At 44.2% G+C, this 15,296-nt stretch overlaps 1 protein-coding gene across 1 annotated transcript in view; it reads left to right on the top strand.

Annotated features, from left to right (window-relative positions):
* The first annotated feature begins 8,884 nt into the window (after positions 1 to 8,884).
* Positions 8,885 to 15,296, top strand: part of LOC142297195 (kinesin-like protein KIF28) — a 142,971-nt gene continuing 136,559 nt past the window's right edge. The window contains exon 1 of the mRNA XM_075341460.1: positions 8,885 to 8,938. Coding sequence (XP_075197575.1) covers positions 8,885 to 8,938 — 54 coding nt within the window. The remainder of the gene's footprint in view (positions 8,939 to 15,296) is intronic.

The following is a 15,296-nucleotide window of genomic DNA, read 5'->3' as shown; positions in this document are numbered from 1 at the left end:
CCCCATTGGCTGGGAGAGCAGTGCAGTGACCTGAGCTAACATCAATGGGTCAGCCCAGGTCACTGCAGGGCATGACAAGTGCTGCTGTGCTGTCAGCGAGGTACATTACCTGCGCTGATCTTCAGCACACTGACAGCCCCTGTCACTGAGTTCAATGACCGCCGCCTTCACACCAAGTATCGCGAGAGGCCCGTGACGTCACCGCTAGTCAGTCTCGGGTCGGAAGCGAGAGAAGGTGATGTGACAAGCGGCGGCCAAGGAGGACAGTGACAGCGCTGAGGTCGGGATGGCGGGACTTCATCACCGCAGGTAGGCCGAGCGGGACCATGTGTGTGTGTGTGTGTGTATGTATGTATGTGTACATGCCGCGGGCAGGAGGGGGTGGAGCGAGCTGAGCGGGGAAGTGTGGGCTTCCTGCACGTAACTAGGATAAACATCGGGTTACTAACCAAAGCGCTTTGGTTGGATACCCGATGTTTATCTTGGTTACCAGCTTCTGGCAGGCTGCCAGCGATGGCTCCTGCACACTGTAGCTGTAAAAAGCCTTGCTTTTTGCTGCTAGAACCGTTCTCGAACGTATCTAGAACTATCGAGCTTTTGCAAAAAGCTCGAGTTCTAGTTCGATCTCGAACAGCCCCCAAAATCACTCGAGCCTAGAACTGGAGAACCTAGAACCGCGCTCAACTCTAGTAAAGAGGAAGAGGCCATAGAGGGTGTAGCACCACCAACTGCTCCCCCACCTTCTACCAGTGGATTGTTCCTTGTATTGCTCCTGGTTCTTACAGCTGGTCCCCATCCTTCCCTCTGATCCCACCATCCTCCTCTTCTACTCTGCCCCCCTCCTCCTTTATTTCTGGTTCTAAACTTTCTTTTTGCCCCCTCAGAGTCTGATATATCAGTCTCAGATGATGACGCTTCAATAGTGTTTTTAATGATTTTATCGGAAAAATTGTAGGCTTTATCAGTTTGAAACTCACTATGGTCTCTCTGAAATTGGGTATGTTTCCTAGTTTTCAGTTGATTTTGATACCTTTCAATATCACCCTGCAAAATACTCTTTCTTATTAAATTCAGGATTGGACTTAAAACCCAAGGTTTTCTCAATCAAACTATTCAAGGTTCTCTCTGCTTCCCCGAACAGCTTTTTCTCCTCCTCCAGGAGCAAGCCCATAAACCTCAAAGAGGAAGCTATGGATTCAGCCTGCCAGGCTTTTAAAAGCTCCTTACTGCTTGCCCTTGGGGAAGGGTTAATGTTAATTCGTAGCCCCTTAGGAACGATGATATTTTTAATAAGGGGGCGTGTCCTGCACGCTGATGGCGACGGCTGCTTGAAGGAGAGCTCTGCGCTGACAGCAGGATAAACCGGCTCTTATCAGCTCACAGATAACAGGATTACCAGCTACAGGAGGTGTGAGTAACCCCAGCCCCCAGCTATGCCTAAAGCTGGGGTCACACATAACGACAACGACAACGACGTCGCTGCAACGTCACCATATTCTGTGACGTAGCAGCGACCATAGATGATCGTTAGTAAGCTGTCAAACATGTTCTAACGACGTCGACGGTCGTTGTGTGGTTTCAGACGTAGCGTAGCGTCGCGTCCCTGCTGCGGTGTCAAACACAAGGATTATCAGCTTATCAGCATGGCGCAGCGATCAAAAAATGACCTGGAGCATTCAGGTGCGAGCAACGATTTCGCAGCAGGGGTCTGATCGTTGTTATGTGTCACACACAGCGACGTCGCTGTTGAGGTCGCTGCAATGTCACAGAATATGGTGACGTTGCAGCGACGTCGTTGTCGTTATGTGTGACACCAGCTTAAGGGGAGACCTAAAAAAACTGGCACTCCAGCCAAACTGACAGACTTCTACCCCCGGGATAGGGATCTCTCCTCACCAAGCAAAATGGCGCTGGCTTCTCACTCAGCTTCTTCCCACTCCTCAAAAGGAGATACAGGCTGCTTGAGAGGCTGCACAGCCATTCCTCTGACAGACGAAACAATGCAAGCTCTGCTGAAAACGCTGAGGGCTTTCCTGCAGGCTGATCTTAGAGAAATAGTAAGAGAGCTGAAGGAAGAGATCAGGTCTCTAGGTGATCGCACAGAGCATGTAGAAACTAAAATGGCTGAACTTGCAACATCACATAACAATCTGATAGATGCTAACACAGCTTTGGAAAAGGAGGTGGAGGCACTAAAACTTAAAATCAGTGATATAGAGGACAGATCCCGAAGAAATAACCTAAAAATCAGAGGCATTCCCTCATCAGTAGCAGATAAAGACCTCCAGGAATACTTCCACAAGTTTCTGCAGCTTATACTCCCTGGATGGGACACCAGAGACCTGATAGTGGACAGGATTCATAGAGTCCCTAAAGCCAAAGGCATAGATCCAGCTCTGCCTCAAGATGTCCTGGCTAGACTTCATTTCTATAAAACAAAAGAAGCTGTGCTTCACACACTGAGGGGAAATCCAGCCCTGCCAGACACTTTCATGGGACTAAAAATCTTCCCAGATCTTTCTGCTGCAACTCTTAATAAAAGAAGAGAATTTGCCCACCTTTCTAAACTCCTTAGAGATCAAGACATCAAGTACAAGTGGGGTTTTCCGGTGAAGATGATAATTTTCAAAGATGGAGGCACTCACATATGTCATACTCCTTCTCAGCTGGGCAAATTGCTGGATGACTGGGGAATAGCCCACCCACCAAACCCTGGTGGGCAGGAGAATCATAGAGGCCCTCCAGACAGGATTAACCCTGAATGGTCAGTAGCTTAGCTGGGACTCCTTCCTGCTTATGGCACCTGCTGTCCCTGCTCCTGTGACACGGGATGTCACGTAGCCCCCCTGATGTTCTCGCCTATGGCGAGCGGTTATACACTGGGCACCCTACTCGGGGCAAACCGGTGTTGTTGGAATTTTTTTGTTTTTGTTCCTCTTCTCACAAATGTTCCTTAATTTTTTCTGGAAATTTCTCTCAATTCCTTGCTGGTCTAGCCCCTCTCCTCCCTGATGGCGTTACTAGGAATTCAAACCCCCCTGCGGCTCCAATATGAGAATTAAGATATTGTCTATTAATGTCAACGGACTCAACTCCCCAGCAAAAAGGTCAATGATGTGGAGAGAGGTGAAAGCATCTAACTGTGATATAGCGTGCATTCAGGAGACCCACCTTCTTTCCACAGATAATAAACGGCTACTTCATCCAAGGTTCCAACACACCTTTTTTGCTAATGACTCAAAAAAAAGAGGAGGCGTGGCCATTTTAATAAAGAACTCAGTGGCCTTTAAATTGATAAATGTCAGTTATGGAGCGGATGGAAGATATATTATTTTGTCTTGTTATATCAACAGCGTCCCTTATACCTTGGCAACGGTCTACTCCCCAAATTCATCACAATTGACCTTTGCTAGGAAATTTTTCCAAGCATTCAAAGATACTGCCACAGGGGCGGAAATCATCTGTGGAGACTTTAATATACCTGTAATACGCTCCATGGATTGCTCCAACACCAGCATCCCACATGCTAAGGACCTTAAGCATCTCACCAATGAATTCCATTTTCATGACATCTGGAGATATTTGCACGCATCAGAAAGAGACTATACATTCTTCTCTTCCAGGCATCGCTCATACAGTAGAATTGATTTCTTTTTGGTCGACAGCAAATCTATAAGTAATTGTGTGGCAGCTGATATTGGTTTAATTACTTGGACAGATCATGCGCCGATCTCTTTGTCTGTTCAGGGTAGCTTTAATGTTCAAAATTCCCCTAGGTGGAGACTGAATACCAGCTTGCTTGGTAGGCAGAAGGTACATGATGAAGTAGAGTCAGTGTTAATAGAATATTTTAAACTTAATAATGGGGAAATTTCTGACGAGACCCTGTGGGCTGCTCATAAAGCAGTAGTCAGAGGGCAGCTCATAAAAATAGCCTCCATCCAAAAACGGCAAAAAGACGCAGATATTAAATATATATTAACCCGTATTCATCACCTTGAATCCCTGAATAAAGCCAAAGCATCCCCTAACTTGACTAAAGAAATTGTAACCCATAGATTCCAACTAAGATCCCTACTCCTGCAAAAATACGAACATAATCTTAAAAAAAATAGATCGACATTTTATGCTATCGGGGGTTGAGAGCGGGGTCCTTATTGGCAAGAAGGACGAAAAAACGTGAGATCCAATCTACAATAGAATTCCTGAGGGACCCAAACGGAACAATCACTAGACATCCCATTGAAATAGCAGAAGCATTTGCGAAATTCTATGAGGCCCTGTATAATCTAAAATATGATTCCAATTCGTCACAGCCGACTCAAGTGGATATACAGGGTTTCCTAGACACCCTGGATCTTCCCCGGGTCTCAGATGAGCAATTAGAGGAACTTAATCTTCCCTTTACTACACATGAAATCCTAGGTGCCATCAAAATGACTAAGTCTAACTCTGCCCCGGGCCCCGATGGGCTGCCATACGAATATTACAAACAATTTGCATCCACTCTGTCCCCCTTTATGTCAAAAACCTTCAATTTTTGGCAAAATAAAGGGTCAATTTCCCCAGACAACTTAGAAGCGATTATTATCACGCTACCCAAGCCAGGGAAACCTGCAGACACCCCGGGTAATTTTAGGCCCATTTCACTCCTAAATTGTGATGTTAAAATTTATGCCAAACTAGTGGCAGATAGACTTCATAAAGTGATCCCGACCTTAGTGGCTCCAGACCAAGTTGGGTTTGTGACAGGGAGGCAATCTAAGGATGGCACCAGACGGATGCTTGACTTGATTGGACTGGTGGAGATATCGGGTGAACCCAGTGCATTCCTGTCTCTTGATGCTGAAAAAGCCTTTGACAGGGTGCACTGGGGATACCTGGAGAGAGTTCTAACAAAATTCGGGTTCTTGGGGAAAATCAAGTCATCCATTCTAGCCCTCTACTCTTACCCAAATGCGTCAGTGTTGGCATCGGGGTTTCTGTCATCTAAATTTCAAATAAGTAATGGCACCCGCCAGGGGTGTCCATTGTCTCCCGCTATTTTTGCTTTAGTGGTAGAACCTCTTGCGGAAGCTATACGAAAAAACATAGCCATTTCTGGTATAAGAGTTGGGGAATTTGAACATAAACTTGGTTTATACGCAGACGATGTGATAATTTCCTGTTCTAACCTTGCAGTGTCGATTCCAGCAGTGGTGAACACATTATCAAACTTTTCTAAAGTGTCGTATTATAAGCTTAATGCGGCAAAGTCTTTGATACTGCCGTTTAATGTGCTGGAGGGGGCCTTTCAATTCAAATGGTGCGACAGGGGGATACCTTATTTGGGTATTAAGCTGACAGCATCGCAGATGTTAATTAAAGAAAATTTGGAACCTCTGATCCAAAATTTAGAAAAGAAATTGGGAAGGTATGAAAAAATATCATTGTCCTGGATGGCCAGGATACAGTCCTTTAAAATGGTTTTCTTACCCAAAATATTGTATGTGCTCAGATGCCTTCCCATCAAAATTTCTCACAAAACCCTGATGAAACTTCAATCGTTGACTAACAAATTTGTCTGGGGTAATAAAAGGGCTAAAGTCGCAGGTAAAGTGTTATACCCCCCATATGACTTAGGGGGATTGGGCACCCCAAACATATCGGCATATTATAAAGCCTTACTAATTGAATCACTAAAGGAATGGTGGCATCTAGGTAATTCACATAGATGGGCTCAGATTGAAAATTTCCTGTCCCGCTAGGGCTCGGTCAGAAGAATGATGGAAGCAGAATATTTGAGCCGTTCACGGTTCTCCCCGTGTGTTCCCACCATGTCAGCCTCCCTGGAGGTCTGGCGAAATGACTTGATTCATAAGATTCAGATTCCTCTTTCAGAGATTTCCCTCAAGTCGTTGGAATCTCAAATCCCCTTTTTGAATCTGGCCAGGTGGGAGGGATCGGGCATTACAGTGCTGGCGGATCTATACTCTGATTTGGGTGTTAACCCCTTTAATAAAATAGTACGGGAACACCCCTCTTTAAAGGGCTGTTTCTATCAACACATCCAAATTAGTAATTTTCTGGCCTCTAAATTTCCTCCAAAGTCGAATCCTCTGTTACCTACAACAAAGGCTTTGGTATTTAAAAAGATAATTAAATCCAAAGGTATCTCCTCGACATACAAATGGCTCAATAACCCCCCCGAAGAGCAAAAATCTCCTTACATGAATAAATGGGACGTGGAGTTGAGTGTCTCTACCTCTCCTTCAAGCTGGCACTCGGCATCAGCAAATATCCAAAAATATTCCAAGTGTATAAATCATCTGGAGCAACTGAAAAAAATACACCTGCGATGGTATCGGTCCCCAGCCAACTTAGCACAGTTCCTCCCAAATTATTCGCCACATTGTTGGAAGGGCTGCCTCCAAAGGGGTACTCTTGGTCACTGCTGGTGGGCTTGTCCCAAGGTTTTCTCGTTCTGGTTGGAGGTGTTTGGCCTGATGGGTGAGCTGACAGGCAATCCTATTAATCCGAATCCAGGTCTGGCAGTGCTAAACGTGGGTATAGAGGAGTTCTCTTGGGAATCCAGGGGTTTATTAGTTCACATTCTAGTAGCTGCCAGATATTGCATAAATTTGCACTGGAAATCCCCAAAGACGCCTTCATTAGTTGAACTATATAACCGAATTAATCTCCAATGCCAATACGAGTTCTGTCTGGCTCACTCCATCCGCGCCAAAAACAAAATACTTCAGATTTGGGACACGTGGCTAAACTCTGTATATGCATCCCCTGTCAGGCATCTGTCTCCAGGGCAAACTGTTGATAATTAAAAATGGGTCAAATAGGGTCAAAGAGAGTGTTACGCAGGGAGTTCACCCGTACCACATGTCAATATTCAAGGTGTTTAAATCTCTGTTGTTGTTACTGCTCGGGCTACCCCGAAACGCCATCCAATTCCCTCCCTACCCCCTCCCTGGTTGCTTCCTTGCAACCATCCATGGTTCTCCCCCTCTCCCCCACCTCTCTCTCCCCTCCCCTTTCTTATCTTCCTTTCTTACTCTCTGGTTCTGGTTGTTTGGATCCCTCGTTTTGAGGATTAAAGAGTAAATTGGTAGGTTGACTCTATACGTATTGGGTATTGATTAACCTAAAAAAAGTTGCAACTTGCATCAGACATGATTGGTGGTGGTGTGACAGGAAATGTGAATCATAATCAAAGGTGATACTACCACATGTTACAGCGTTGTTTTCTCTGTGTATTATTGCCAATGATACCTGAATTTCTCCTTTTTGTAATGTAACTTCCTACAATAAAAAGTGATTGGATTAAAAAAAAAAAGATATTATTTTTAATATAGTTCTCCAATCCTTTAATCTCCCACCATGATTTCAAGTATTGTTTTTAGCAGGAAGTTAACTCTTTAAAGGTACCACGAATATTAGGAGTAAGATTAAAGTTAGGATGATCCCCTTGTACAGAAAATACCTCCTCCACCTCACTATCCCATGAGGTGATATTAATTGGCCCAGTCAAAAAGCTAGCTATACTAAACACAAAAATCAATTTTCTATATATATAGATATATGTAAGGGGTCATTAATTATTTTAAGAAAAAGAAAACCCCAGTATTAAAAAGTTCCCTGCTACATGATAGGATTGTATCCAAAAAAAGCACGTCACTAGGATGGTCCGTGTGACGTCTGTTTTTCTCTCACACCCATTGACTTGCATTGGCGAGTCTCGGACGTTTTCTGGATACAATTGCAGCATGTTGTGACTTTTCTCTCATCAAGAATCTGGATGAGAGAAAAACTGACAAACTGACCAACTGCTCTGCCTCGTTGACTAACATTGGTCTTAGCGCAATGTGAGATTTTCTCACATTGCACTCGACTGATTCATACGCTCGTGTGAGCGTAGCCTAACAGTCACAATGTCCACCTAATTAACTATATCCTCCACATGCTACACCTTTATTAGCTATAACCCGCGAACTGTCCTAAACTTCAGTGTCCCCCCCCACACTCTTCATACTGCACGATCACACTGTGTACCCTCCCCCCAATACTATCCAGTCTGTACTGTGCCCCCACCTCACACTGATGGCGTTTCACATAATACAGATGGACAATGACCCAAAATATACTGTGAAAGCAACTCATGAGTTTATTAAGGCAAATAAGTGGAATATTCTGCAATGGCCGAGTCAATCTCCGGATCTCAACCCCATTTGAGCTGCATGTCACATGATTAACACAAACCGTAAGGCAGAAAGACCCACAAATAAGCAACAACTGAAATCAGTTGCAGTAATGGCCGGCAAAGCATCAAAAGGAACCCAGCATTTGGTGATGTCCACGGCTTCCAGACTTCAGGCAGTCATTGCCTGTGAAGGATTCTCTTTGAAGAAGTAAAAATGAACATTTTATTCATGGTAAAGTAAATTTGGTCAATCACTTCTGAGGTTTTTGTAGAAAAATGGTTGCAATTTCTAAACACAGACAGGATTTTTGTTCAACTCCTTTAATTACACCTTAAAGTCTCCACTTCAATTGCATCTCAGTTGTTTCATTTTAAATATAACATAGTGGCATGCCGAGCCCAAATCATAAAGAAATATGAAATTATTATTGGGCATTGTGCTAGTATGTATTTTAAAGCCAGTTATTTTGACCTGTAGTGGATTAAGTAGAATTGACACCCCATAAAAAGAAAGTAACATCAGCATGAGATATAAAGTGACACCACTGGTAAATGAAACCATTGCTAAATAATTCAGTATGAATCCTAGAAGAGAAAAGTAACCGTGCTCATTACAGTGGCTTCAGCCCTTCCTTACCTCTCACATATTTTCCTCTGCTCAGTCCTGATGCAGTTATTGCCAGTTTCTGAAATATGCCAAATTACGATAGTGTGAAAGTGGCTGTGCGGGTGAGGCCTTTCAATAAGGTGAGGAAAACCGTGTGATCTTATTTTTACAGAATTTTTCTCTTTTGGGATGTATGTGTGTCACAGACATTGTATTGAACATTGCTGAGATGCTGTTTTGGCAATAGAATAAGTTACAAGACATAAGGCTGCATATGGTCTATGACAGCAGATAGCTGTTAGCCAAACTCTCCCAGAACCCTTCCCTCTTGCTTGGCCAAACATGCATGTTCTCTGAATAGAGCGGTTAGGTAGGGTCGACAACTATCTCACCCAACAATCCCATACACAGGAATGCACGGCTCAGCCAAGTGCTCTGGTGCTCTCTAAGAGAGTTTCTTCTCTATCAGCTTTTATCTCAACAGTAAAAAAAGATCAGATATCGGAATCCAACAAGCCAAATGCTTTTTCCCCCGAACATTATCTGTCACGGTAGAATCAAAAGCACCCACACACATTAAACTATTGGCAATTGGCGAATTAAACCAACCATAGTCCAATGTAAATGTTTATCTTAAAATGATTTTCCAGTCTTCTGATAAGTCTGCAGTCACTCTATGTGAATGTAGTCTTCTGAACTTTGACAGTGTGCAGTGCGCAGACTGTCAGGATTCACTGCTATTGCCTCGGAGCGCTAGTTCACGTAATGGTAAGTATGCAATTTACATACATATAATCATGTGCTGACTAGATGTGCTCAGCTTCTCTCAATTCCCTTGTATTGAGAGAAGTCAGGCACTTCTAGTCAGTATGTGACTAGAGGTGTGCAAACAGTATTTTTGTGGTCTCATGAATGCTGTCTCTCTCCAGCAATACTGGTGACTCCTGACATTGTGTGTACCACTCACTGTAAAGATTCAGAAGTCTGTAGTCACATAAAGTGAATGCAGACTTTAAACGTACCTGGACAACCCCTTTAAGCCTCTACCAGACATTTATCATCCCTTATCTCTTTGGTGAACTAAACTTCAAAGGGGTGGGCATACATATGATATAAAGACTAGCTGCAACCTTCTATTTCCTTCTTAACTAGTGTTTTCTTTTCTGGTCAAACGTTCAAATGATCTTATGCCTTGGGGGTTGTCACGTGATCCACGTCAATTATATTTGTTTATTGACTACAGATTAGTATAGATACTGAGAACGGCTCAATAGGTGGGAGCATGCGCACAAGACTGAGTACGGATTGCATAGAAAGTCATAGGTTTTCTATTAAATCCATACTTCGCTCTTAGCTTGTTTATGCCTCCTCTCAGCATCTTTTGGGAATCAGTGGCGTCTCAGGATCACAACCCTCACAGTTACAGTGCATTAAAATACAAAAACCTGTTACACGCGTAGCTAGGTTTTAAAAGAATGTGACAAACCCTTTAACATTATTTGTATACTTATTATTATTACTATTATTGTATGTCCTTTATTAAATATTTTCATTCAGAGAGAAAAGGAAGCAGGTAGCAGATGTGTTATTTCTATGAGAGACAACTGCACAACCATTTGTGACCCACGGAATCCAGGTCATGAAAAAACGTTTACATTTGATCTTGCCTACTGGTCTCATAATGGATTTTTGAAGAATCAAGATGGCACACTAGTCCCAAATGGAACAGAAAGCAGTTACGCTGGACAGGTACTCTTGTTTTATCTATATTTTCATTTCAGATGTGAGCAGGTTTCATATCTAGCCATGAATATTTTACTATTTGATAGTAAACCTATAAAACTGCTTCTTTGAAAAGCCACGTAATATTTTTTAAAGTGACCTTACATTTTGTAGCTTTATATGAGGTTTGCTGTGTTTTCTTATTTGCAAAGAAGTAAACTAAAACTACTTGACAACAATGTAAAATTTTAACAGGGTCAACTCTCCATGCCATTTATAATCCCGACGTCATCCTGTACCTTTAGCCATGTACCACGGCCTGGGAGAAGCTTCTTTATTCCCCGATTAGCCTTACCCCAATTTACATGTTTTATATATAATCATCATGAAATATGTTCTTGGTGACAACAGCTCATTCATTCCTTTTAACAGTATTGTTCAACAAAAACGGAAATATTTTTTTAGTTCACCAATATAGATGTTGTGCACATGTCTACCTGTCTGGACTGTAGTGGATATAGCAAAATAAGAGGCTAAAATTTAACTTTTAATTCTAAAATATTAAAAGCCCAAAGGGATAAATGTAACCATGAAACTCGAGTGCTCTAGAATGATAATTTATCAAAGCACAAGAGTCAAAGATGTATAACAAACATAACAAAAAAACACAATATACAAAAATCATAAATTGAGCAGATTATATCCACCCGAGGGACAGTGGTCCGTGTGATAGGGAAGAAAAAATAATCAAAAAAACTCAATATACCTAAATTAAGAGCTAGATATCGGTCCTCAATGGAAAAGACCAATACAAATATTATTGCTCAGTATACATATAAATGAGAACAATCTCACCCATGTTCGGTGGTCTAGGGCAAAACAGGATCTCCTCCGTGTTGGTCCTCTTTGTGTCGTCAGGTTGTCACTGACCCTACATGAACTCAGGAGATTAATCAAAACCTGTTGCCCAAACTTCCGTCCTAACAAGGACAGACCACAGCTGGCCCTCTCTATATACCCCTACACTGATCCTATCCACGTCCCGACGCGTTTCGTCGTACAAGACTCATCAGGGGACTCCAGTGTATAGATAGAGGCCAGAGGTCCTAAGCCCTCGCTCCCAGAATAACATGAGGGTTTTGATATGTTTGTTATACATCTTTGACTCTTGTGCTTTGATAAATTATCATTCTAGAGCACTCGAGTTTCATGGTTACATTTATCCCTTTGGGCTTTTAATATTTTAGAATTAAAAGTTAAATTTTAGCCTCTTATTTTGCTATATCCACGATTAACTGATAAGTGGCCTGCTCTGTTGAGTTTTGCTATAACTACTGTCTGGACTGTAGAGTTGGGCTCTGCTCCCCTCTCCCTTTGCTGTGTTCCACACTAGGTTTCTCACGCTACTTGACATACTTCAGTGACATCATCAATGGCCTTTAAGGTCCTTATAGACGCACGTGGTGTCTTTCTATTCAGTTGCTGTTTATCTTGCATCTAGTACTCCTCAGACCTGCTGGTTAGCCAGTCATTTGCTTACAGCTTATTTAGAGACCATTCACAATACACTGAAGTCATCTCTGCATTCACTGGAGGTTTCTAGAATATCTCAGTCCTGCTGATTAATTCACCATTTCTATAAGCATTACGAATAGTGATGAGTGAACATGCTCAGCACCAGGGCCGGCTCCAGGTTTTTGTGGGCCCCAGGCGGAAGAGTCCCAGTGGGCCCCATAAACACGCAGACACACACACATACACAGATACGTACATATACATATTTAAAGACAAACTCACAAAATACATATAAACAGACAAATCTATACAGTCATATACACTGACATACATAGATACACATCATACATGCCTACAGACAGACACACACACTGCTCTGCTGCATACAGACACACACACTGCTCTGCTGCATACATACAGAGACACACACACTGCTCTGCTGCATACATACGGACAGACACACACACACTGCTGCTGCATACATACATACAGACACACATACTGCTCTGCTGCATACATACATACAGACAGAGCTCTGTTGCATATATAGACACACACAGCTTTGCTGCATACATACAGACACACACTGATCTGCTGCATACATACAGACACACTCACACTGCTGCAGCGGTTTTTCCTCTTTTGAAAAAGCCAGCCGCCCATTATTCAATCTCATATTCACTGCTTCCCCCGCCCACCAGCGCCTATGATTGGTTGCAGTCAGACCCGCCCCCACGCTGAGTTACAGCTGTGTCACTGCAACCAATCACAGCTGCCGGTGGGCCGGTCTATATCATGCAGTACAATAAATAAATAATTTAAAAAATGGCGTACGCCCCCCCCCCCCCCATTTTTATACCAGCAAACGTAAAGCCACACGGCTGAAGGCTGGTATTCTCAGGATGGGGAGCGTGGGGAGCCCCCCAGCCTAAAAATAGCCAGCAGCCGCCCGGAATTGCCGCATCCATTAGATGCGACAGTCCCGGGACTCAACCCGGCTCATCCCGAATTACCCTGGTGCGGTGGCAATCGAGGTAATAAGGAGTTAATGGCAGCAGCCCATAGCTGCCACTAAGAGTCCTAGGTTAATCATGGCAGGCGTCTCCCCGAGACACCTTCCATGATTAATCTGTAAGTGAAAGTAAATAAACACATACACCCAAAAAATTCTTTATTTGGAATAAAAGACAAAAAAAACCACCCTCTTTCACCACTTTATTAAAATCCCCAAATACCCCTCCAGGTCCGGCGTAATCCACACGAGGTCCCGCATCCAGCTCTGCTACATGAAGCTGACAGGAGCGGCAGTAGAACACCGCCGCTCCTGGAAGCTCCACGCAGCAACTGAAGTGAATCGCGCTGTCAGCGGGGATGTCACTGAGGTAATGCCGGTGTGTGTGCGGTGAAGATGTGGGCGGTAATGTCGGGATGTGTACGGTGAAGATGTGGGCGGTAATGTCGGGATGTGTGCGGTGAAGATGTGGGCAGTAATGTTGGGATGTGTGCGGTGAAGATGTGGGCAGTAATGTCAGGATGTGTGCGGTGAATATGAGGGCGGTAATGTCGGGATGTGTGCGGTGATGTCGGGATGTGTGCGGTGATGTCGGGATGTGTGCGGTAATGTCGGGATGTGTGCGGTGATGTCGGGATGTGTGCGGTGATGTCGGGATGTGTGCGGTGATGTCGGGATGTGTGCGGTGATGATGAGGGCTCTCTCTCTCGGCTAAAGAAAACTTAACGCAATGCGTTATTTCACTGGAATCCGTGGCCTTTATTATCACACTTTTTGCAACGCAAGTGTGAAACTAGGCAGCCACAGTTTCCTGCCGAGGACTGCGGGGCAGCAGAACTGAAGGAGAGTGGGCAGGGCCCGGGGGCAGCTGAAGTGACGAGGCCGAGTGGGCCCCCCCAGCTCTCCAGGGCCCCGGCATTTGCCCGGGTATGCCGTGTGCTGACGCCGGCCCTGCTCAGCACTACTCATTTCTCGATTGAGCATCGGGGTCCTCTGGTACTCACGACGCATGATGTGTGCAGGCACCCCAAAGACACCGATTTGCTGTCTCTGGATGGCTCGCCTGGGGGGTAAAAGAACGTTCTTGGATGTAGTATGACAAAAATAAAAAAAATTCCGCCGTCCCTCCCTCTAGAAATGCTCTTTTTATGGCTGGCTGTTTGTGACCAGAGACCCAAACAGACCAATCATTGTCTTTCCATAATGCTCGTTACTCATGTCAAGCTTGTCCGAACGTCTGACCATCTTGAATGGTGGAACAAGCATTAGAGCATTTTAGTACTCACCCATCACTTATGAACTGATAGTTAGACACTATTCACGTTTTGCTGCAATCATATCTGCATTGTCCTGTGGCTTCTGTGTCCTATTCTGCTTGCTTGCTTGCCGTCCAGCATAACCTTTTGTCCTGGACCCGGCGCTGTGTCACCACCCTTAGGCCATGTGCACACACTGCGCTTTTTATGCGTTTTAGATTTGCCACAAATCTGCATGTCTATCCTTATACCAGCAAGGTCAATGAGAATTCTGAAGTGTTGTGCACCTGTCGCTTACTTTTTCCTTGCAGTTTTGGTGCAGAAAATAAACTGCAGCATGTCAATTTTTGGTGCATTTTTGCCTGCGTTTTCAACCCTTTTACCCATTCACTTCATTATGAAAAACACACGGAAAAAGATCATGCAAAAACATACTAAAAACATAGCAAAATCGCACCATGTTTTTCTGCCAGAGAAGGCAGATTTGATGCAGAAAATGTCTGCACCATATACTCAGTGTGTGCACATAGCGATGTCGCTGCCGATCGCACCCGCCCCCATCGTGCGTCACGGGCAAATCGCTACCCGTGGCGCACAATATCGCTAGTACCCGTCACACGGACTTACCTTCCTAGCGACATCGCTGTGGCCGGCAAACTGCCTCTTTTCTAAGGGGGCGGTTCATGCGGGGTCACAGCGACGTCACACGGCAGACGTCCAATAGAAGTGGAGGGGCGGAGAGCAGCCGCATGAAAGACACGCCCACCTCGTTGCCGGCAGACGCAGGTACAGTGTTGTTCATCATTCCTGGGGTGTCACACGTACAGATGTGTGCTGCCTCAGGAACGACCAACAACCTGCGTCCTGAACTAGCAATGACATTTGGGAAATGAATGACGTGTCAACGATTAGGTGAGTAATTCTGATCGTTAACATTTGCTCGTATGTGTCACACGCAACGACGTCGCTAACGAGGCCAGATGTGCTCCACGA

Source organism: Anomaloglossus baeobatrachus, chromosome 3 (assembly GCF_048569485.1).
Source record: "Anomaloglossus baeobatrachus isolate aAnoBae1 chromosome 3, aAnoBae1.hap1, whole genome shotgun sequence".
NCBI classification, from domain to species: domain Eukaryota; kingdom Metazoa; phylum Chordata; class Amphibia; order Anura; family Aromobatidae; genus Anomaloglossus; species Anomaloglossus baeobatrachus.
The sequence above is the reverse complement of the archived record's forward strand: the minus strand, read 5'-3'. Positions and strand labels throughout refer to the sequence as shown.